At 42.4% G+C, this 24,825-nt stretch overlaps 2 protein-coding genes across 3 annotated transcripts in view; both read left to right on the top strand.

Moving 5' to 3' along the window:
- Positions 1 to 11,513, top strand: part of ENTPD3 (ectonucleoside triphosphate diphosphohydrolase 3) — a 19,946-nt gene extending 8,433 nt beyond the window's left edge. For both annotated transcript variants that reach the window (XM_079301338.1, XM_079301337.1), the window contains exons 5-11: positions 2,147 to 2,297; positions 3,077 to 3,236; positions 5,240 to 5,470; positions 5,912 to 6,184; positions 6,280 to 6,390; positions 6,903 to 7,040; positions 9,192 to 11,513. In XM_079301338.1, coding sequence (XP_079157464.1) covers positions 2,147 to 2,297; positions 3,077 to 3,236; positions 5,240 to 5,470; positions 5,912 to 6,184; positions 6,280 to 6,390; positions 6,903 to 7,040; positions 9,192 to 9,425 — 1,298 coding nt within the window. In that variant the 3' untranslated portion in view covers positions 9,426 to 11,513. The remainder of the gene's footprint in view (positions 1 to 2,146; positions 2,298 to 3,076; positions 3,237 to 5,239; positions 5,471 to 5,911; positions 6,185 to 6,279; positions 6,391 to 6,902; positions 7,041 to 9,191) is intronic.
- Positions 11,514 to 12,537: 1,024 nt separating this feature from the next.
- RPL14 (ribosomal protein L14) lies at positions 12,538 to 16,731 on the top strand. The gene is made up of 6 exons (XM_079299520.1): positions 12,538 to 12,621; positions 13,309 to 13,410; positions 13,939 to 14,033; positions 15,392 to 15,491; positions 15,847 to 15,900; positions 16,482 to 16,731. Exons 1-6 carry the CDS (start codon positions 12,619 to 12,621, stop codon positions 16,653 to 16,655), a joined length of 528 nt encoding a protein of 175 aa, XP_079155646.1. The 5' UTR covers positions 12,538 to 12,618; the 3' UTR covers positions 16,656 to 16,731.
- The last annotated feature ends 8,094 nt before the right edge of the window (positions 16,732 to 24,825 follow it).

Below are 24,825 nucleotides of genomic sequence, written 5' to 3'. Positions count from 1 at the left end.
GGTTTATCAAATACGTAGGTGTGGTCTGTGTCTCAGGAAGACCTGTGTCTGTACACAGCTAGAAGATGTCCCACAGGTACCACTGGCTACCTGCCCTGTCTTTTGTCTGAGGTTTTGAATTGATTCCTTGCAGACAGACAGACTAGGCTGACTTCTGATCACACTCCAGTGTGGTTAGGTGGTTGTGGATTCCTTCATAGAAACCCTTAGTCAACTTCAGTGACACCTGACTCAGCTTTCCAAGTTATGAAAATGCCACACATTTTGTGAAAACAGATGGCCAGATAGGGGAGGGAAATCAGGTTTTTTGTTCTCTGATGATGACTGTGGTTTTCAAAGAGAATCTTTCCCTTCTGCCTCAGTCTTGATCTTGCCAAGTCTTGCATCCCTCTTTGTGTCTGGAAATAGATGCTGGAGATGCAGCCACAGAGGCCTATGAATAACAGGGAGTAGAAGGCAATGGTTTCTTAACAGCACCAGCATTTTTATCTTCAGTGTTAAACATATGAGTGGACATTCTTAGCAATTCTAGAACAAGGAAAGGAAAACAAGTGCAACATGAACAGAAGTAATGTACTGCCATGTCTCTAATGATGAAATGTCCTTACAAACTGCTGGAATGGTGGCCAACCTGCCAAGGTGAGGGGTAACTTTGCTAATTCATGTCTTGACTCATTAGGAGTGTTTCCCTGTAGGAATTCTGGTGAGAGAAAAATGCACAAAGAAACTGCATTATTCTTTGTCTCAAAAAAAACAGCTTTGACAATTTGATTGAATTGGTTCAGATTTTGTTATATCTCTGGGGAATACAAATAAATTATGAAACAGAGGAGTCCAAATTACTGTAAACTGTCTGGGTTCATGTCCTTACCCATGGTCAGCCAAGAACTCCTCATCCTTGAGTGTACCACATCACTAGGATACGTTCTTCTAGTCTTGGATAACTGTGTACTGGGGGAGACAGAGGGCTGGTTCAGGGGAGATGCCCTCAGCTAAGCTGTGGGTGATGGTGGTGAACACATCTGTCAGTGTTTCTTTAGTGACCCTCTAACCATAGTCTTCAGCACTTAAATTGGGAAATGGTTCTAGACATAATAAAAGGCAGATTTTCACATACCTACTGAACTTGAAGGTCAAATGATCAACTACTCTGTGAATTATGTGATAGTTTTATGATTTAATTTCTGCCTTTGTTAAGTACCTCTGCCTCTGTGCTTAGGAACCAGCCCCAAATCCAAATCTTTTCTTTGTAGTGCAGCTAATCTCACCTGGTAGGGCTCTAAGCATTGGTAAAACAGGCAGTTGTACAGAAGAAAATTATCATTGCCATTTTTTGATTGTGACCTGTTCTGTCTGAAAACTGGAAGATGGGAAGTTGCAGCCACCAAAGAAGTGTGAGGCAATGGCAGCTGCTGAGGATGTTGCTGCTCTGTTTTCCTCTGGTAGCAGCTTTCCTTCCAGCTTCAGGCCTGTTTGTGTTAGACTTAAGACTCTCAGAAAGTCTTATTTCAAAACCAGGGCTGTGAACATCTAATAATGACATGGTAGTGTTTATGCTTAAATTCACACAGTCAAAAAAAGAGTTCTGGAGTGTGGAATCTGTAAAGGCTTACATAATTTTTCTTCTATAGATGCAATGTAACTGAACATAAATGATTTCTCATTTCAACTCAGTAAAAGCCACCTTTTGCTTACCTTGGGACCAGGTTGTGCAATACATGGCTGAGGTAAATGGAGTCCTGGCAGCTGTTCTCTGCAAGGCACTGGCTTCTTGGAAGTGCCTGGATTACTCCCTGTGCAACTTCCTCAGTTGGGGAATTTTAGTAAGGAATGTTTTATTTTCTCCCAAGTTGAGCCTGAACAAGTTGAGATCCTGGTGGTCCTTGGAGTGTTGAGCAAGGCAGGACTTCGATGTTAATGCTCTTTCAAAGCTTTGGAAATTTGGAAAGCTGTTTACTAGTTTGTGCACCAGAGCACCACATTGTTTATTCCATAAGTGCTCCCAGTTTTCAGCCTTTCTCCCCTTGTGTGCAGTTATAACAGTGGGGGGATGGAGGCAATGTCTTTTTCTTAACACCTGTTTGCTAATTGGGCTAATTTGTAGCTGGCAAAGCAGGATGAAATCTATCTCCTTGTTCTCTTTCAGGCCCTGGTATATCCAGCTATGAGAGTAGCCCTGGAGCTCTTGCCAAGCCTCTTGATGACTGTCTGAATAAAGTCAAGGAGAGAATACCAGTCCATCTGCATAAAAACACTTCTGTTTATCTGGGGGCTACAGCTGGCATGAGACTGCTGAGGTATGGCAGAAACTTGAACTACTCTGTATGCATACTAGCATAGCAGTCTGTGAAAACAGAATGTGAAAAATGTACTAGATGCATTTTTACCCACTGGAAATTGGCCATCTCAAAAGGAAATGGAGCCCAGCCAATTTAATTTAATTAACTTTTTTGATAGGGAAAGTGTGCCTGCATAAAACCCCTCTGTTATGCTGTATTAAAAAGAAACTTGCTTTATTTTGGAGAAGGCAAGAGTTTAATTTTCTCTTTCACATCTGTCACAAAATACAGTGTTATGTAAATTGATAGTATTTGTGCACATCCATGGGCAGCAAAGGCAAATTGAAGCTGAACACTGCATTCTGAGTGTGGATGTGATCTGATGTGATGCAGCTTTTGGGGTCTGTCTGTGGCTTTAGCCCTGGCATAAACTGGCTTTATTATGCTTGTTCTGTGCTAAACAGAGCTGAAAGAGAGATGCCAGGACTGTTTTAACCTAGAAGCTGTCATATAAACACTCAGTTCATTAAGAATAAAGGTGTATGTAAGGAGAAAAAAATCTCACCCATGAACTTGCATGAAAAGGAGTGCAGTTGGTACATACTGAGGGAGTTGCTTGCTGAAACAATGCTGGATATTGGCTGTTCCCTATCATAAACTTCCCCTTTAGTGAAACAATGTCTATGTCATTTATTAGGTGATTAGGTAAGAGTTTTCTTGAATTGCTAGTCAGTGAACAATAAACATGAAATTGCCTTTCCAGATGCTCAGTGTCTCATGTTTTGTGAATTGCTTAGGTTGCAAAATGAATCGGCAGCCAATGAAGTCCTTGCAAGCATTCACAGCTACTTCAGAGCACAGCCTTTTGAATTTAGGGGTGCGCAGATCATAACTGGGCCAGAGGAAGGGGTGTATGGATGGATAACGGCCAACTATTTAATGGGCAATTTCTTAGAGGTGTGTGGAAAAACTGCATGGTTTTCTTTTCACTGTTTCTCTCTTATAAATGAGAAGTTCGAGAGGACGTGCCTGTGAAAGTGTCGTAGTTGCAACTTCTGTTTTCCCCTGAAGTCCCTAACAGGGTCTTTTAGTCGCAGTAAAAGGGCAAACATGAATCAAAGAATATGTTGTTATGGGAATGGGACATGGCAAAGGTAAAATCATTGATCCACAAAAAAGAGCTCTTCTCTAAATGGTATTGGGTCTTTACCTAAAACTAAAATCACTCTTAAATGCATTGGTATGTTAAGTGTGACAGGTGTTGATTGTCTTGACAGTGGTGCCAGCTAAAGATCTTTTCTTCTGCCTTTTTGCTGTCCCTGCTGTCCTACTGGTGAAGGACCCACCTAGCTTAGGGGTCTCCAAATTGTTTGGCAGTGTTGGCTCACCTGTCTTGAATAGACCAGACTGCTTGAAGCACTGAAGGTGGTCAAATATGCCTCAGCTGAGCCAGCAGTCGTTCATACACAGCTCTTTCCAAGACTGCTGAAAAGCTGCAGGCTATGAGCAGTAGACCAACTGTCTTGTGCAGACTGAGTGATACCAATATAAACATGCTCATGATGTTCTCAAAGTTGGAATAGGGTCAGGCAGCCTCACAGCAGAGGGGAGTCAGATGTGTTGGAAGATCTCTTTTTAGGCACAGGTATTCAGTGTGATTTAATTCAGAGTAAAAGCTGTACCAAGATGATCCAAAACCACTCATCTGCATTTGTGGCAGGAGCGTTCTGCCCTCAGCACCAACAGCACAGATTGTCTCACTAGGCTGAAATGAATTTCAACCAGTGCTGCTGAGTATTTCTGGCTGTCCTGACTGAATGGTGCCTATCAGATCATGGCCATTAAATAAAAAGGAATTACTTTTTGGCACTGTGAGTGACAGCTCATGGTGAACATGCAGTGTAAAGTAAGCAAGTACTGGAATCACCCATTCCGCAGGAATCTTTCTCATTGTGTGCATTCCATGCAACAAAGATGGCATCAGGTGGTGCAAGTCTTCTACCATATGAATTTTAATAATCCACATATCAAATTCCATATGGAAAATTCATATACATGGACTGCAAGGTGCTGTGAAACCAGTTTAGTCTAGAGACTTCTGTGAAGAAATATGTGTGGAATATCACTAGTAGAAGAGAGAAATTCTGACCTTTCTTGTGACAACGGGCTAACAGTCAAATTCTTTGAGGGATTGTTTATGGGAATTTTTCACTGTAGAATTTTATTGTGAGTCTATTTGCTAGCCCATAAATCCCATAGTTTCCCTTCTTTGTGTATACATTCATCTCACGATGCTTATTGGGTAAATATTGACACAGATAATCATAGCAAATCTCTATCTGGCGTTGTGACTGTGTAGATAAAATACAGAATTTGGGGAATATTTTGGGTAATAGGAAAAAATACCATCTGAATGGATCATACTGCAGTTTCAGTGGAAGAAATGTGCAGACTAAAGGTCCTTGTTCTTTTGACTTTGATAGAGTTTCATCTGAGTTTTTTGCATTCTTCACTCTATTTTCACTCTTTTCACTCTCTGTCTCTGTGATCTCTTAGTATTCTATTCCTTTAATATTTCTTCTTGCCTTGAAACAAGCAAATTTTGATACCATTTCTATCCAGATTTGCTCAAGTTCTCATGGGTATCTGAACTTCAATTCCCTATGTTCCAGGATATTCATTGCTCTGGCTAGTCCTATGCTTTGATCCTTGTGCTATCCTATTGAGTTGAACACTGTGCTGCATTTATTTTCCCATCTTTCAAAATCATTTCACTCTCTGTAAGTACATCCCTCTTATGTAAAAACATCTTTATGTTTTCCTCATCCTTACTTTTTTTTTTTTTTTAAAGAGTGCAGGACAGAGAAGGGGGAAGTTTCAAGAGGTAAAGAGTAGAAAAACTTGAGGGGAGAACAAGCAGAAGACATTTCTAATTCTCCTTTTTAAAATTTTACATGTAGAGAAACCTCTGGAGGACATGGGTCCATCCTTACAGAAAAGAGACTATGGGTGCACTGGACCTTGGAGGAGCTTCCACTCAAATTTCATTTATCCCTGAGGACCCTGAGGAGCACTTCAATAGCACCTTGCAAGTGAAGTTGTATGGTTACAACTACAATGTCTACACTCACAGCTACCAGTGCTATGGGAGAGATGAAGCTGAGAAAAGGCTTTTAGCATTGCTGCTCCAGGTCTGTTTGAGACCTTTTGCTATGTTGCTCTTGCAAGTGTTCAGTAACTGTCTGAGCAGGGTCTTAGGCTTGTGCTCTCTTCCCTTTGCTGGAGTCTGGAGACTCCAGTTGGAGCTCAGCTGTGCTTTGTTGTGGCCAAACACACTTAGGTTTCACACAAAGAACTTCATATTTATTAAAAAGTAATGAGAGTTCTGTGCCATTTGACAAAAAGGCCTTGTAAATATTTTGCTGATCTTACCAATGACTTCTGGAGAAAAGAGTTCCTATGAATTATAGTGATCAGCAGTGTTGTGCTGATCAGTCGTGTCAGTAAACAAAAATACATGCAGTTTAAAAAGATTCCTGTAGTTCATGCCAAATTAGGTCTTTCTTGCTTTTGACTAGTATTTACTATTTGGGGTTTCTTGTCTGTTTCTGTTTGAATCTTTTTCCCCCCAGAAATCAAACACCAGTGCCAGTGTGGATAATCCCTGTTACCCTCAAAACTATAACACAGCATTAACGATGAAGTACTTCCTTGGCAGCCTTTGTACACAGTCCCTGAGACCAGCAAATTACTACCCAAACCAGCTTGTGAATTTCCATGGAACAGGAGACCCAGGTCTGTGCCAGGAGATGGTTTCTTTATTGTTTAACTTCACTGCTTGCAGAGACAGAGAGGACTGTCCATTTAATGGAATACATCAGCCAAAAGCAAAAGGGAATTTTGTGGTAGGTTTGCAAACACAGTGTGTTTCTTTTTGAATTGGCTCGCTTTGGATTTCTGTAGTTCTGAAAGTAACCTGTCATCCACTCCTTTTCTATAGGCTTTCTCTGGATTCTACTATACAATTAATGCTTTGAATTTATCTGGGCACTTTGCCCTACATGACTTCAATTCAAGTATGTGGTTCTTCTGTTCACAGAGCTGGGCACAGGTAAGTGAGTTGGTTGTTTTTTGGTGGGGGTTTTTTTGGGATTTTTCTTTTCCATTTTAAACCTCTAAAAGAGGGATTTAAAAATAATAATAAATTCTATGTATTCAGAACCTTTCAGAAGGTCTGTAGCAACCCAGCATTTGTTTTTCCACTGTGCTTCAAACCATGTAGTATTTCTGTCACGCTTAACACTTGGAATAGGTTTCAAAATTTCATTTCACAGTTCTAACCATGCTTTAGAGATGACATGAAAATTTTAGAAACCGTAACATCCTCAATCTTCAATGTGCAGTTTTATGTTTATTTTCATTGTTTACTACATAAGGTATGTCACTTTTAGAGTTTTTCTGAATCCCTCTATCTAGTTGCCTATATCTTTACTTGGTGTTTCTGAAAAATGTTACTAACTTCTAATTAGAACCCAAATATTCTCTAGTTACAAAACTCCAAAGCATTTGCTTTTTCTATAATTAATATGTTTTTTTTTTAAAAAAAAAACCTTTTGCTTTCAGCTCCAGTTTATGCTGCCTAAATTTGAAGAAATATATGCTAGATCCTACTGTTTCTCAGCCAATTTCATTTATTACTTGCTTGTACATGGTTACAACTTCAATGCAGAAACTTGGCCACAGATACATTTTCAAAAGGAGGTGGGTAAAAATAATTTTCTCTTACTGTCATTTTAATCCAAAAAGGTTGGGGAGGAGATGGAAGATACAGCAGCCTGCAAAAACAGAATGGTTATAAACAGCCTTAATAAATAACTGTCAAATGTTTGGCATAAGACAAAGCCACTTTTCAAACCTCAGGAGCAATCTCAGCCTGTTTTCAGAGGTCACGGCATTACTTGGAGAAGCTACATAGATTCTTTTAAAGAGCTCTAAGCATCAAACACTTGTGTTTTAAACATTTCTCCAGTATTTTGCTCTAGGCAGTGATCTGCCTAAAGCACTTCACCAGTCAAGGTCAGTTTGAGCTAACCCTGAGAGCAGAACTCTGCTTTGCTGTCCCCTGGCAGAGCTTTGGAGGAGCTGGCAAAGCAGTTTGTAGTCAGTGAGTGATGATGAAGCAACTGGGACAGTTTTCATCCTCACCCAGATCATCCATCTGTGCCATAATCTGGCTCTCTGGAGTAAGAATGTATTTTGATGGGGCATTGCCTTTCAGTTGACAGAGAGAGAAGGCTTGCAGTATCTGTGCAATAGATGCATTTATTTTCCTCTTGGCTACTGCACAAAGCCTTACTCTAAAACCCTATCCCAGACTGTCTCCTAATGTCCATATAGTTTGGAAATGCTTTAGCACTGCAAAACCAACAAAATAATAGGTTGTAGATCTTCATGGTGTATTCTTAAATCCCCTCAGATGCAGGGGATGATGGCAAGCTGTAAATGAGAATTCAAAAGCAATGTTTTCTGAACAGTCATATCTATTACTCTTGCACTAAGGAACCAAGTAGGATTTTCTTGCCTTATTTTGACCTCTGGTGGACAATCATTAGCAGCTCTGGAGGAGTGTCCAATGTTTAGCTTTCCACCAGGAAAACAGCATAGAGTTTACTTTGAGATCTTAATCTGGACTGGGCATGGGGGTAGGGTGTGGATTTGTCTTGATATTTAAGTATTTATTGTATTGTCCCCAGCAAATAGGAGCAGCCAGAAACTGCAAGATTTCCCTGTATTTGGCCAAGAGTATAAAAATACTGAGCAAAACAAAACCCCTAAAGGCTAATTTAAAATTAATACCTTTGTTTCCTAGATTTTACACTAGGGTAATCATGAAACTCCAAAAGGCAAAACTACATTCTATTAATTAGATCTGCCCCTAGACAAATAGTAAGATCTAATGTTGGCTGATCAGCTAAGCTGCCCCAGAGATAACAGCACAGTCTCACTATGACTGGAGGGTGGGTTTTTTGTCTATGCTAGGAGTATATATTTCCTTTTAATTAGTGAACACAACCAATGAAAAGAACCTTGCCCTAATGCTAAGATCTGGGCAAGATCCAGAGCAAGATGATTTGCAAAAATTAAAAGTTTGAAACCTCATGATGAGAGGAAGACAAAGGACACTCTACCTTTTGATCCTGTGCTTATCAAGTGCCAGGATGATGACTTAATGAAAGGGACAGTGGAAAACTGGTAAACTCTGTTGCTTAAACTAGAGGTGGGGAAAGACAGCAAAGGAGGACCATGGAGCAAATACAAACATACTCCCTTTGCTGTTGTTTCATCCATTTTGAAGTAGTTTTTAATTTATGTTTATATTTTAAATGGAAGAGCCTAGTTTTGGTTCATTTGTAGGCACAAAACTAAACACAGAATAAAAATTATAAATAGACTTCCTGCTTTGGGAACTTTATCCTGGCTTCCTCTTTGTCCATGTTGGTGAGACTATTTGTGGGGTTTTTTTTGTTTGCTTGAACTCAAATGACATCCTGGGATTTGGCGAAAGTGAGGGGCTAATTTTAGGAATTGGCATTGTAGTCATGGGTTTTTTTATTTGTTTGTTTAAAATGTGTTTCTTGCACAGAAAATTGCATAACTGGCTGCCTGCATATAGACCACAAATCTTTGTACCCATCCAATACCTGTGTCTCATTTCGTTAGCCCAGTGACCAATTTTATTGCCATCCTTTGGAACTACAGAAAAAGGGTAATTTAAAATGGTTCTGTAGTTTCTTTGTATATTCCACTAAAGATTTCTCCTTGCTAATTTAAAGGACAATTGCAGTTAAGAGCAGTTAAGCTTTTGGAGTCCTCTTTCACTGACTGAATAGGACTCTTGTGTCTTTATTTCAGGTTGGGAACAGCAGTATAGCGTGGTCACTGGGTTACATGTTAAGCCTCACCAACATGATTCCAGCAGAAGGAAAGCTGATCCAGTTACCTCTGAAACCTTCCCTGTTTGCTGGGCTCCTCATCTTCCTCACAGTTACAGCACTGCTGTGCCTCCTCTTCCTGGTCTACTTGTGCATTGTGTCACACCATCGGAAGAACATCCCTCGTGCTGAACACGTGTTCATTCCAGAATGAGTGGACTTGGCTGGAGGCAAAACAAACATTTCTATAGTGCTGTTAAGCAGAACTTTATTTTGTCCCCCATTTTTCAAAAAGAAATACAACAGGAATGACTTCTGGACCAGAAGCATAGAGAAGAGGCACAAAGGAATCTGTGATATGGTGAATTGGAGGGCTTTTGAAATATTTTGGTAATTGTTTCTGTAAACCTAATCTGTCCAGTGTGCAGCAGAGAAAACATGTAACTTTGCTTTATAAGGGGTTATTTCCTTTTTCCTGCCAGGTATGCATTATTTTTTTTGTTCATTAACTCTAACTGGTGAGCTCGAGTTGTGATGGATTTGATCACAAGGGCAATTGTTTAAGATAAAATTAAACAAGCCAGTAGCAACTGTGGGAGGTGAGAACGTTAGCTGTCCTTGTGTGCAGTGCTGACACTAAAAGCCCTGAAGTAATCTAATTTCTGAAACTGGAACAAGCACTGGATATTGACAAGAACTGAAAGGAAGAGCTGTGATAGAATTGTTTTTATTGCTGTTCCAAATGGATTGATCCCCATCACAAAAAGGTGTAATAAACTGTCAACACCTGAGCCTGTCATTCTCCAGGCCAGCAAAACACCTTTTCTGTGTGGGTTCAGGAAGGTATGACTGGAGCTGCAGTCATGGCAGCCTTTCCACTGTCCTTCAGCAGCACTGGGGTTCACCTGGAAGATGTTTCTGCCATATTGACTCCAGAGCTTTCCTAAAAGTACTGCTGCCTTCAGGCAGCAAACAGCTGGCTTCCTTGAAAGCCCAGGCATTCTCCAACAAACCTCACAGGACTATCTCACCTTCATCTATACCCAGTATTAATTAGGGGACAGATAAGAGAACAGTGGCCAGTATTTTAACCCATAAATAATGGTTTTAATTTCAGTCTTTTGTTTCTATGTCACCTTCTTACTGATGTTTGGTTGTGGGATTGGGGTTTTGTTTTCTTTTGTGTTTTTTTCATAGGCTGACAGATGACTTGAAGGGAGCTATATGTCTTTTCAAATGAAAAAAAAGAAAAAAGTGCTTTTTCAAGCGGATCAATAGAGCTTTGTCCCTTCTCTATTGATATAATGCTAAGTCTTGTCAGTCTTACTGGAGTAGCAATAAAGTAAAAGGTATTAAAAGAAGATGAAGAACTCTGTGGCATCAAAGTTATATATGATAAAGTATAAAATTTACTTCAGAGTGCATGGACATTACAGAGGCTGGCATGAGATATTTGATGTGATAGATCTGTAATTGCAGTTATGGGTGAAAAAAATTCCAGACAGTTGGATGAGAGCATTAAAATGTTATCTTTAGTTGCCAAATTTCTGTGGAAAATTGTATTCTGGAATATTTACTTGCCCTACAAAACATTTGCTTTGTGAGTGGCAGGGCCATTCAGATGTGGTTTTACACAAATGGAACACACTTGGAAGTTAGTCTCTGTAGAGCTGGCAGCTATAGAACAAGTAAATTTGTTCAAAAAACATCTGAACTTCCAGATGTACTTGGATAGGCCCAGTATCTGTTCAAAGAATAAAATTCCCCCTGTGAACCACCTGTTTTGTTTTTTCAGTAGTTCCCTCTTGTCCTTATGCATATAATCTCCCCCAGTGTCACCAGGATACTTACCTGCTCTGTTGTACCTCTTCTGGCAGTTTCAAGTGGGAAAGCTGAGGGTGTTGAACTTCCAGCCAAGCAGCTTCAGTGCCCTCAGCAGATCCTTCCCCAAGTGTGAGCTGGAACCAGATCAACAGGCCAGATCCCTGTCCTGCTGCCCAGAACCAAAAAGGATCTCTGGCAGAGACAGGGAAGCTGACAACACTTGGGAATGTGTACAAACCAGAGGTTATTTATCTTTTTATACTCTTCAGTGCCTGCTTATCAAGATTAATAAAATTGTGAAAAGTTAAGCCAAGTGTACTTTTTATTTTTAGCATGTTCCCCCCCCCCCCCCAGTATTTTCATGCTGGTAGAAAAGTTATTGTTAATAGAGGGGCAAGAAATCTCTGAAATGCTGTTCTAGGTAGTGGAAATGTGCAAGCTGCAAAACTGATTCAGGTTCTGAAGTGGGCAGGACTCATTATCTTGTTCTCAGCAGGAAAATCCTGATGGTTAAAAGCAAGTCACTCTTCTTTTTTTTTGAATATGTTTTTTATATATGTATGTATGTATATAAGGTGCCTGTTCCACTGATAAGTCTTCTTTCTGCTGATTAGGTTTAAAAGTTGTGGTCATTTGACCCCAGCCAGCAACCAAGCCCCACAGGCAGCCACTCACTCCCCCACCAGCAGGATCAGGGTGAGAATGGAAGCATAAAAGTTGTAAAACTCATGAGCTGAGATAAAGACAGTTTAATAGGGAAAGTAAAAACCACACAAATAAATAAAAACAAATAATTAATTCACTGTTCCTCATGGGCAGCTTGCTGTTCAGCCATCCCCAGGAGAGCAGGGCTCCATCACACCTAGTGGTGACTTGGGAACACAAACACCCTCACCCCAAATGTCCCCTCCTTTCTTTCTTCCCCCACTTTATAAACTGAGCATGATGCCATAAGGTCTGAATGTGCCTTAGGTCAGTCTGGGTCACCTGTCCCAGCTGTGTCTCCTCCCAGCTTCCCAAATTCCCGGCCAGTGTGGCAGTATGGAAAGCAGGAAAGGCTTGGCTCTGTGCAAGCCCTGCTCAGCAACAACAAAAAGATCTCTGCATTATCAACCCTGTGTTCAACACGAATCCAAAACACAGTCCCGTACCAGGCACTGAGAAGAAACCTAACTCCACCAGCCGAAAGCGGCACGAACCTGTCAGACTAAAGAACATTCTGACTTAAGGCAATCTCGGTGTATTGCACACTTGGCAGAACGGGGCGGGCTCACGGTGGGCGGTGGAGGACCGCAGAGAGGAGCAGTTTGATGCAGTGCCCGTGGAGGAAGGTGGGACCTGCAGGTGGTTAGGGAAGAACTGATTCCTTTGGAAAAGACCCGGCAGACCGGCACAGCCACAGGAGACACGGACAGCAATGGGAACGCACGCGAACGCGCCCGGCGCCCGGACAGTACAGCGCATGCGCGCGGCGGCGCCACGGCCACGACGCGCGTCCCCGCCCCGCGCAGGCGCAGCGGCGGCGCCGAGGCGCTTCCGGCCGCTGGCGGCACCGCCCCGCCCTCTCTGCTGCCGCCGCCATCATGGTACGTGCGGCCATGCCCCGCTCCGCCGGCCCTGCCGGCCCCGCCGCGCTCCCGCCGCGCTCCGCCGCGCTCCCCTGCGTCCCGCCCGCCGCCCCGGCGCTCCCGCCCGCGCCTCCCTGTGCCCGCACCGCGGCGGCGGCGGGGAGCCCGCGCCCGCCGAGCCCGCGCTGGGCCGGGGCCGCGCTCCGCGTGTTGTGCGGGCTCGGCAGGGCCGGGCGCGGAGCGCGGCGGGACCGGGGGCCCTTTGCCCCTTTGCTCAGGCTTGGGGGTTTCGTGCGCTTGGAAAGCTTTCCAGGATCTGAAGGGAACTTAGGGGAAAGATGGGGTAGGACTATCTACAGGGGCATGTGGCGACGAGACATGGGGGAATGGCTTCAAACCGAAAGGTAGTAGGTTTAGATTAGATAGCAGGAAAAAAATCTGTACTGTGGGGGTGTTGAAACACCGAAATAGGTTGTCTAAAAAAATTGTAATGCCCATTCCTGGAAGTGTGAAGGACCTGGTTGGATGGAGCTCTGAGCAACCTGATGAAGATGTCCCCGCCACAGCAGGGTGGTTGGGACTGGGTGATCTTTAAGGTCTCTGTCCAACCCAAACCATCTGTGATTTTTTGGGGAGCTAAGCCTTGAATCCGAAAATGTTCCTGTGTGTGTTCTCACCTAACTGTGTTCCTGCCCGCTCTCCCAGGTGTTCAAGCGCTTTGTGGAGATCGGCAGAGTTGCCTACATCTCCTTCGGGCCACATGCTGGCAAACTGGTGGCCATCGTGGATGTTATCGACCAAAATAGGGTAAGTTGGGAGTGCTGCTCCTGCATTTCCTCATCTCTGCTTTAAGCTTTTATGCTAAGGCTGAGTATATTGAATCAGACTGAAATTTTGTTTTCAAGTAAGTGATTGATAGAAGGATAAGGTTTAACTGCTGTTGTATTTGAAACCTTTAGGAGCATGCTTTTCCCCACCAGCAAGTGATACATACCCCTCTCTGCTGTGTTTCTTATTAATAGAATGACATTAATGTATGTGTAAAGTGAATATTTGGGCTAGGGGACTCTTCCTGTGCACATCTTAATTTTGTGTGCCTTTTTGTTTTTTTAAATTCAGTTTGGTTTTTTATCAAAGGCCTTTAAAAATCTTTCTGTAAAGTTTGGGTTATGCAGGCAAGACCTAACAATCTCCACTTTTGACTGCATAATATGTGTTTCAATTTTGGGTCAGTGTTGTCAAGATACTGTTCATACAATATTAGGAAGCATCTGTCTAAATCAAATGCAATGGGAGAGCTGCTGCAAACCCCTGACATCTGCTTCCCTTTTTCAGGCACTGGTGGATGGCCCCTGCAGTGGTGTCAGGAGGCAGGCCATGCCCTTCAAGTGCATGCAGCTGACTGACTTTGTCCTGAAGTTCCCACACAGGTGAGTTGGCATCTTTCTTCCTTGTGTAAAAAACCCCATGCTGTCACTTGATGACTGATCCTTGTTAAGTCTAGGAAGTTCAAACAGTAGTGGATTAACAGACTGTGATATCATAGTTGAATATGTTTAGGTTTTCATTGGCAGTGTTGGCTGATAGCTGCTGTTCAGGAGCAAAGGAAGTCTCACAGCAGTTCTCACAGGTAGTTCTGTGGTGGGTGGTGTGAGGGAAAGCAATGTAAATGCTGCAGCAGCTTTGCTTTTGCTACTGCTTAAGTCATCTTCAGGCATTAAATAGGTTCCTTGCCTGCAGAACTACACTGGAATTGCAGGAGGCTGAACTGATTCTCTTCTTTTAGCTCAGTTAATGTATGAATTTCTGTAATTTAGAACCAGCAAAGGATGGTGCTTCTGATCCTGAAGCAGTGCTAGATAGCTGCTCATTTGAGGTGACTTGGGAGTAGATCCCGAGGTCCAGGCACTGGAGGCCTGTCACCTGTGGTGCCCCCCATGGTTCAATACTGGGCCCAGTATTGTTTAACTTACTCTTCAGTAATGAGTATGGATGAAGAGGCAGAGGCCTCCTTAGCAAGTTCATTGATGACACAAAGCTGGGAGGAGTGGCTGGTATCCCACAGTGCTGTCCTGCCGTTCAAAAGGATCCCAACAGATAGGAGAGACAGGCAGAGAGGAAATTTTGAAAGTTCAGCAAGGGCAGGTGGAGAGTCCTGCACCTGGGGAACAGTAATCCTGAGCACCTATACAGACTTGAAGCCAACTTGCTGGAAAACAGCTCAGCAGAGGAGGACCTGGGGGGTCCTGATGGACAAGAAACTGTCCCTGAGCAGCAGTGTCCTTGTGGTCAAGAATTAGGAAGAGCATGAACAGCTGGGTGAGGGTGAGGTGATGCTGCCCTGGTGAGGCCACACCTGGAGTGCTGTGTCCAGTTCTGGGCTCTTCAGGAGAAGAGACATGTGGATCTCCTGCAGCTCAGGTGACCGAGCACAGGTCACGCAGAAGTGGTGGAGATAGACTGGAAATACTCAAGAGCCCTCTGGACACAGCAATCCTGTGCCATCTGCTCTGGGAAGGTCCTGCTTGAACAGGGAGGTTGGAGCAGGTGACCCCACTGTGGTCCCTTCCAATCTGACCCATTCTGTGATTTTGTTAGTTCTAGTGAAGCATTTATTCAACAAAACTTTAATTAGGCCACTGAGATGCATGTGACATTGACTTGAAGTAGGAGTCTGAAGGAATGTAGTAGAGTCATCTTCCCTTGTATGAAATTTGGGAGGCCAGCATCAGAGAGAACCTTTTTTTAATGAAGACTGTGAATATGATTTCATGTGTGTTCAATGCAGTGCTCGTCAGAAGTGTGTGCGACTTGCCTGGGAGAAGGAAAATATAAATGAAAAATGGTCAGCGACAAGATGGGCAAAGAAGATTGAAGCCCGAGAAAAGGTAACAGTGTTTCACTGGATGAGGAGTACATGTACTGCTCCTGTTTTGTAAAATTAGGTACAGTCTAAAAGCTGCACATTTTCAATAGCAAACTAGGATGAAAGATGGACAAGGCATAGGTTTTTAACAGCTTAAACTTCTTGTATGTTAACAGTGAATGTGTTTTTGTTCAGTTATTTCTGTAACAGCCTCTTTTCCTGCATACTGGGATGGTGCAAAGGCCTTAAACTGTGAGCTAGTTCCAGAAGTGCAGCTAAACCTCATTTGGAGATGATCAGTTACTTTTGGAATGCTTTGGAATGCTGAGTTTTACTACTTGTATCTCAGAGTTTCACAAGTGATTCTTTTCACACAGAAAGCCAAGATGTCTGACTTTGATCGCTACAAGGTGATGAAAGCAAAGAGAATGGTAAGTGTTTAAGTGTTGTTTATATGCTTAGTTTTATATTTATATTTTGAGTTTGTTTATATGCTGCTTCTTTATGGGGTTAATGCTTGTAACTCACTTCCAGTGAGAGTGAGTCACATCCAGTGACACTCTCCAGTAGCCTTACTTTCACAGCTGGCTTGGGGTGTGAATGCCCACATTTCCATGAGTTTTCCATGCTTCTTTGTATGTCACCACCTTCTCTTCTGTAGTTGGCCAGACTTGAACTTGTATAATCCGTGTGTCAGTCCTCCCAAATTACACCTGAGGAAGGAATTGCCTGCAGATAAAATCAAATATTCTGGATGGGTTGCTGTTAGTATTACACCCTCTAATGAAAATCATTACACATGAAATACTGAGATGCCTGAGCTAGCAGCTAGAATGATAATGTCCACTTGGTAGATTGGAACAGTTTCAGGTGGAATTTGACATTTCATAGTAAAGGGTGATAATGAAAAGAGGCAGAATCTGAAAGCTTAGAATTTTAATTAAGGCAGAGTATTTGAACTCTTGCTCTTTTCACTCTGATAAAGTGTAAACATTTTCTTTTTTTTTAACAGAGAAACAGAATCATCAAGCATGAAATGAAGAAGCTCCAGAAGATGGCTTCTAAAAAAGGCAAGAAGCCAGGGAAGCCAGAGAAGGCAACAAAGGGCAAAAAGCCAGAGAAGGCACCCAAGGCTAAGAAGCCAGAGAAGGCACCAGCACCGAAGGCACAGAAGGCACAGAAATAAAATGAATTTCTCATTATGTATTAACTCTGTGTCCTCCTTCTGATTTTAAAATTACAGACATTTGATTTAAATTGTAGTCATATGTTTGTTTTTATTTCTGACCAAGAGTTGTTTGTCTCATTTTTTAATGTCCCAAGTGTAGTATTCCCCAGGAATATGCACAAGTGCTTTTGCCATTCTATACTCTGTACTCTATACCCAATGCTGGTTGAAATAATTGCATTCCCAGTTATTTCAAGTAGGTCAGATCCTGACATTTAAAAGCAGTCTGCTATTGGAATTGGTTGGGAATGTACAAAATTACTTGCACAGTCTTGAGTGTAAAATACATGAAAATAATTACACTAATAGTTATGTATAAATTCAGGTATATGCTCAAAGGATGTGTTCTGGTTAGAACACAAGAATGTCAGTGTTTGAAAGACTTGACAAATTGCTGTTTAAACACTAAATTATTTTCTAAAAAACTTTCACATTTTTAAAGTATTAACCTGGAGTAGTTGGATGCTTCAGATCTCAAGCACCGTAGTTGCCCTGTAGGCACAGTTACAGTAATTTGTGATGTATTAAGATGGAAATTGCTGGCATATTTTTCAGTATGCTTGCTTTTCAGAATGTTTAAGTTACCCTTAAACAGGAGATTCTGTTTCAAGACCTGAGGTTAACTCCAGTTCTTAAACTGTGCAGCATATAATTTCCACTATTTAATCAAGTAAAAGAGAGCATGACCTAAAAATCAGTTCATCTGAAACACTGAACTGCTCAATTTAGTCTTTGCATCATAAAATAATGTTTACAAATTTCAGTGTCAGCATCCATGTAATTTCCTGTGTTTCCTCCTGTAGTTTCTTGGCAGAAGATAAATTTTCTTCACATTGAATGGAGAAATCTTGTAAGTCTGAGGTATCTGGTAATTTAAAAGCAAATTACTTTTTCAGTCAAATATAAGTTGGAGGAGGAAATACTTTTAAAAATGAAGGCTGTGAGACCTTTATATAGTGATATACATACTCAAATACATGTTGTCAAATACACTGATAAGCATGTTAAAAATGTGTGCTTTAACTATTTGCATGGTTGGTGCTGCTTTCAGCTAGCATTAGACATATCCAAACCCTTAGAAGTATACAGTGTTGTCTTGAGCTACTTATGTATCCTTCAAAATAGAGTTCAAGCACATGGTTCATAGGAAGGGATATAACTGCTAAGGGGGAAAAAAAATCAGAAATTATGCAAATTGGGACTAAAAGCCATGTTTAAGTGTCTGGAGACCTTGATTTTAAATTGGATTTTGAAGTGATTAAATCCACCTACTCTGAAAATCTTTAACTTAAAAGTAACTTCAAAGTTGTATCAACCTGGAGGTCCTTTAAGGTGAAAGATTTGTCCCTCAGGGTTCTTGATTTTTTTATGTACTACTGTTAAGCTTGGTTATGTAAGACTGAAAGAAAAAATGGTGAAAGTGCCTGTACAGAAAATAGATGTGCCTTCAATCATGAGGAGCTCAGAAACGCTTTTTCTTCACCATTTACTTATTTTTAAACAGAACTACTTTGCCTATGACTGCAGCAATATATCCAGTGTTTTAATTCCAGCTGAGACAGCTGAAACTTTTCCATAATTTAAGGTGTACAGTAATCCTTGGGAGCTGGGATTGTCCTGAAGAGTGATTTGGTAGCGGTGTGTTTTGCACACTAGAGGGTTGTGTCTGCCCTAGCACTGCACCACAAGAGCAGAACATCAAAGATTTAGGCACTGCAGGGGAGAGAGAGGGTTCGGTGCCTTGAAAGAAAGCTGAGCTCTGTGACACCACACCTAACAAGCAGTATTTCTGTCGAAGTACTGTTTCTTACAATCTATCCGACAGGGGACAAGAGCAATAACAAGAATGTATCAGCTTTTGGTACCTGTGCATTTCTGACTGGGTGTTCCATGTCAGCAGCATCTGGTGCAACTCATGAAACCTCTCTGAAACCTGCAGGTCTGAACTGTGGGCAAGCCACCTTCCTTTCAGTCCAGCTCTCTGGGCTGGTTCTTCCTTTTTGTAAGGCTACAGAAGGGGAAGACCAGTGGTACAGGAATGTGGTTTATTTCTGAAGGTTACCACACGATGGCAACGTTTGCTCTTGTTAAGGTTCTTTCTAAGGCCAGGCATTTGTGCTGCCTTCCCGTGCAAGGAATAGTGCCAAGCAAAAGGGGTGACACAAACACTTGAGAGCAGTGGAAGTGCTTAGCCAATTCTTCATTTTGCCTTTATAGCTGACAAAAATGTACTTTGTTGGACTGTAGATACGCTTCTTATATTACTTGGTGGAGCTGAGCATGAAGAAATGGGATCTGCTGTTTAGAAAGAGCATAAAATGAAGTCCTTGTGTTTGTTTTCTCATATCACTTCATGGAAAATGTGTGAGCTTGCTGGGGGGCAGAGCATCTACCCCATCCCTGAGATCAGCAGATAATTGCTGTATTTCCTAAACCAATACCAGTACTTAGCAAACCCAGTCCTAATCTCTGTGCTGCAAAGTCTGGGAGATGTGAGCAATTCTAGGAGTAATATTAGACCCCTTGGCATGATCCATAGTTAAAAGGTGTAAAATCTGCTATTACCATGAACCAGCCACAGTTCTGGGCCAGCTGATTTGCTGGTGATGCATATTTCTTCTTGAAAAAATGCTGTATTTGCATGCTTCTGGTTCTTGACTAGCATGTCTGTTAGTGTATTTGGCATCTGAATGTGTTTCAATTTTTTCATTGAGATGTAATAGACTTGAAAGAGAAATCTCTGCATTTACTGTTGGACTTGTGACAAATCTGGTCTAATTTATAGCTTTATTTATTTTGTCTTGCTTCAATTATAGTTCCCCCTTAAATGTTTCCAGCCCCATAAGGTTTCTCTGCTTTTCTCCTGTGCACACTGATGAAGAGTCTCTGAAAGCTCCACGTGCCTGCCTTTTGTGGGCATGAAAGGGTGCTAATTTCTATTCACAGCATTATTGGTATATGAGTGAGTACAGCTTGCAAGGAAGTGGTAAGTGGAGCAAATTACAGGGATGACTGTGTGGTCTACTCATTTCAGGTCTTCAGTTTTTTGTTATTCCATTCTATAATTCTGGGGGAATGGAGGGGGCTGGGTTGGTTTGTTTAGGGGTTTAATTTGGGAATTGTTAATGTTGTTTTGAGTTTGAAGTTGCATATTCTATTGTCACACTCTGGTACTTCTGAGTTTTTACTGGCATTTCCTTCACTGAAGCAGAAAGATCAGCTTTTGCCAGTTTAAACATGACACCTCTGGTTGTCCTGCAGTCCTTGTCCCTGCCTTGATACAGGACCCATGGGTACAGGTGATGCAGCCACACCCTTGTCCCTGTACAAGCTTCATTCCTTTGGGCTGTGCAACTTTCATGGTGTCCTTATGTGGGAATGTGGCCCAACCTTCACTCTGTGCAGCTGTCCCTGTATTGTGTTCTTGTTTTAGACAAACAAAGGGTTGATCATCTTTTCCTCACCTCCTTTTCAGTGATTATAAAACTGAGTGGGCTCCGGGCAAGTCTTTCTGGCAAACTCTCCACCTTTTCCATAAGCTTTCAGACCACTATATGCATCCAAATTAGAGAAGTCTTCCACCTGCAGTCAGCTGTTTGTGCTGGTCACCAACATAAAAATTTTACCATTGCTACCATCACAGAGCCACTTCCTCCTTCTTAAAGTGCATTGACCCTGTTCTTGTTACAGAGGAAGTAAGTTTTAATATTTCACTGGTGATCCCTGGTTGGAGGGTATTTTTCAGGATTATTTAGTTCTGTACCTGTTCTTCACACACAGTGAGGAGAGGCCCTGACCTGCTCATCAAAGCCCTCAGCAGAGCTGAGCTCTTCCCTCACATCCTCTTTGGGCTGCTGGTGGAGCACAAGTGGTGTTCTGCAGCACTGTGCCCTGATAAAGGTTTATGTGGCAGGATTTTATCAGGAAACTCTGCTGTGATGAAAATGAGAGATACTTCAAAAAAGTAATGGTTTGCATATTTAAATAGCATGAAAGAATATTATCTTAGAGATTTCTGGAGCTTTACCTAAGGACACACAGTGGGAGAGCACAACAGCTGAATACTTTTCACAAGAACTCACCAGCCACTGTTTGTCCTATTTACAAAAGAAGGGTCCATTTCTAGCTGTGTTATTGCCACAGTCAGGTGCTATGTAAAAATGTTCCAAAGAAAAGATGGAAAATAGGCTTGAGGCTTTTTCCTTCTTCCTTCTCTCCCTTCCTGTAATCCCTGAATAACTTTACAGGGAGGGGTTTCTTCCTTGTTTATCTTTAATTTCTACTGCTTGTCTCATTCACATTGCACATGTGAGTGTTAGCTCATCCTGAAAGTCTCTGTGGATAATGCAAAAAAAATCAGAGTTCACGGCATAATGAAATAAATTAAGTCTGACTAGCTGAAAGTGGCATCATTTTTGCTTGCTTGAAGCATTTTTCAAGGTCCAGGGAGAGGCTGACAAGCTGCTGCTGTTGGTGATGCATACAGATTCTCATCCCAGATGTGAGCAGGCTTCCTCAACTCCTAGACACCTGAATGTGACCTTGGAAGGAAGGATGTTCATACTGGACATGCCAGGTCTATGCTGACAGTGTGGCAGGTCTAGAGTGGGAGGCAGTTGCATTTAAATGTCAATGCAGGCAATTGTGCCACAGGACAATTATTCCAACAGGAGACTGAAAAGCATCCACACACTCCATGCTGCAAAATAATTTCTAGCATCCTATAGAAAATTTGAAATTGTGGCCAGAAGAAAGTCCCAGTGCCACACCACAAGAGTGCCCAGGGTCGCAGGCACTGCCAACACCCCTGGGTGGTCACTGCTCAGACAGGAAATTCAGTGTTTTCATGGTCCTTGGAAGGAGAACATGCCTGACATGCTAGACCCTGACAATCTGATCTTTCCTTCTGGTCACTCTACTCGAAACTTCAGAGAAATAGCTCCAGGGCTATTGCTTTGTACCATTAGCAGATGATACAAAGCCCTCCCTGGGGGCATGGACAGGATGAAATGTCCATGCCCTTCAGTTCCCTCTTCTCTTCTCCTATGCTGCCGTACTGGGAGTGACAAAAGTTCACATCTCACTCCCTCTCCTGTCTGAAAGTTCCCAGAACCTAACCCTCTGGTTATTAGAAACCTTCTAATTGTCAACCTAAATTTATTAATGACCAATTTATAACCAGAAGGCTCCACTTCTTGCTTCTGTAACTGCAGGGCTGTCAGGAAAGATTCATGAGCCCATATGTTGGTCAGACCCTATTTTCAGCAACCACAATTCAAAGCTCTCAGATTAAACACTGCCTGATTGCTCCATGTGTTAATGCATACTCTTTCCCCTGTCCTGGCCTCACAGTGACAGAGGACTTTCCCTAGTGCAAAGGTATGTACACAGCCAGTAGAGTGTCTTTGTGGTCCCAACTCAAGCATATACCAATAGCTCATTCCAGGAAAAGAAACAGATTGCTTCTGTCTTGTTTTCGCTCTCTTATATTTTGGGGGGGTGAAAAATGTTCCATGCATCAGTCTGTGCTCATTTCCCCCTTTTTCCTGTATGATCCTGCAGGTTAGAGCTGGAGGTTTTTGTTGAGATGCTCTGAGGAAAGTGAAGTCGTATGCCAACTTGATGTCCCCTGGGTTTGGGACACTGGCACACAGCAAACCCAGGAGGGCAGGCTCTGCCCCCGGGATCTGATCTGTTCACATGCAGAGGTAGGAATTGATCTCTGGCAAGGTCTTGGAGAGACCCAGTCCCACTCTGGGGAGGCAGGGCATGCAGCACTGGTGGCTGCTAATGTGAATCTCAGGCAGCAATGCTCTGTGCTCCCTCCTGACATTGTCTGTGCTCCCTCCCAGGCTTCCTGAAAACTGTCTGCAGTTTTAGCCATGCAGGAGCTCTGTGAGAACCAGGGTTCACCCTGGACCTGCCTGTGAGGTGCAAGAGCAGGGATGAACTGAGCTGCTCCCTGCAGAGCCACACCACCCCTCCTTTCTCTCCCCAGGCACCTCCAGAGCAAGATGAGCTTGGACAACTCCTGCTCAGGAGGTCAAGGGAATCAGCCATGCATCTCTCTGAACCCCCAAACTAAATCTTAGCTCCTCCAAGCCCAAGTAATCTATGCATTAGTTTTGCATCTCTTCAGGAATTTTTTTTGTCATGATACAGAGTTTCCAGTGACTTTTCCTGGCCACCTTCCATAAGCGTGGTAGCACCGATGCCTTAAGTTTTTGTGTCATATTATCCAGATTCTATACTGCATTAGTATATAACTCTGAACTTCATATGAAGTGTTAGCAAGTTCTCCTCACAGTTTAGTTAGACAAAACAACCCTTTTCCATCCTGAGAACCAAGGACACTCTTACAGCTCCAGGCCCAAAAAGTATAAATAGCAGTGAATTGAGGAGAGCAAACTGGGAGGATGTGACTTAATAATCTGATGCTGTAATTGGACAATTGACCCCAGTATGTAAATGGACCAAAACTTATAAAAGTGTGAAACTTGTGACTCAGAATCCATCTTGGGTGGAGCCACAGCCAGGCTCTTGTACTGCCCAAGGGGTATCCTTTAAAAGCCTTTTAAATAAATACCTACTTTATTCCTTTAACTCTGTCTAGCCTCTGTTCCAGGTAGCCTCTCAAGGCATCAGCACAAGTGGATGGCTAGGCAAAGCCTTGGTTAAGAAAAAGTGAGGAGCTATGAGTGTAATGATTGCCAGCTAATGTGGTTTCGTGGCCAGTCAAACTCATCACCTTCCTGAGGAGAGGAATCTGTGCTGGCAGGACACGTCTGAGTGTCTCTAAAGCAATGGACATAGCACCATATGCCCTTTTTATTTTGCAAATGGTATCATTTACAGGGACTGCTTTACATACTAGATGAGAAACTGTCACAACAACAGATCCTAAAATGAGACATCAGCTTTTATATGTGGTGGGGTGGAATTGTTCTTCATCCAACATTGTATTTTCAAACAGTGATCCAGTTAAAGATACACAGACACACACGCATTTATTTGCTAGTGAAGATTGCAGATGGTGCAGGATTAGTGGGATACTAAATAATAGACATCTGAATCTCTTGATTTACATGGTAACAGCCAAAAAAAAGGGTGTTTCAGATTCATTGAAGTGCTGGGGTTTGTATCTAGAAAGGAGAAAGAGAGAGGAATGAAAGATAAGGCTTAAAAAAGGGGACTCCCTGCCTTGGGAAGGACTGACTGAAGTGTCTGGGTAAAATACAGGTAGAAAGTCAGTGTTGGAGTTCAAGCTGTTTTACCAGCTGCTGATGGAACCCAGTGGGATGGAGCCCTCTTGGGGCACCCATGTTGTGCCATCTGGAAGGTTCACCCTCTCCCATGGACTTGGGATGCACAGCACAGCTGGACTGTCAGTGACAGTTTTCATATGGGGCTGAAGCACAATTGTTTCCAAAAGCTGGTGGAGGATTGTAATAACACATCACATGTCTTGGACATGGAACATGGGTAGTAAGTTGTTTTTTTTTTCTGGCTGAACATGGGAGAGCTTTAAAAATAGCCCTTAGAAATTAAAAAAATGAAAAAAGAGCCCTAACTTATTTGACTCAGCTCATGCTCTGTAAAAACAATCCTGTGTTCTGACAAGCAATTCAGAGTTTGTAGTGTTTATCTAAAATGTTAAATTGGAGGAATGAGTAATCACCTCTGAAGGTCTTAATAACTCTTTGTCCCTTCCTCCATATGCTTATGTTTGAGTCATGACAACAAGGAGGATACAATAGGTATTTGTGGGAAGTATAAAGCCTGTGCACTCAGGGAACGTGTGGTTCCTCTGCAGATGTTATTGTTTTCTCTGGCATCTTAAACACTGCTTATAAAGGATTACTCTCCCTTCAGAATGTGACCTCCTTGCCTTCTGTCTTGAGTCAGACAAACGGTGACAAAGGCATCCCAGCAGCATTAATTTACTCTAATTACTGCATTGGGGGTGTGCTGCTTCTTCAGCATATTTATGAAAATTCAGTGCATTCCATAAATTACTTGGATGGGCTTATTTCCATGTGAACAATGAACAAAACCTGAGATACAAGAGTCATTCCCACACACAGTGAACTGAAAGAAATCACGCACATCCAGGTTCTCCTGTGAGTTA

This window comes from Erithacus rubecula (assembly GCF_903797595.1).
Source record: "Erithacus rubecula genome assembly, chromosome: 3".
NCBI lineage: Eukaryota > Metazoa > Chordata > Aves > Passeriformes > Muscicapidae > Erithacus > Erithacus rubecula.
This window is presented reverse-complemented; position numbering and strand designations above follow the sequence as displayed.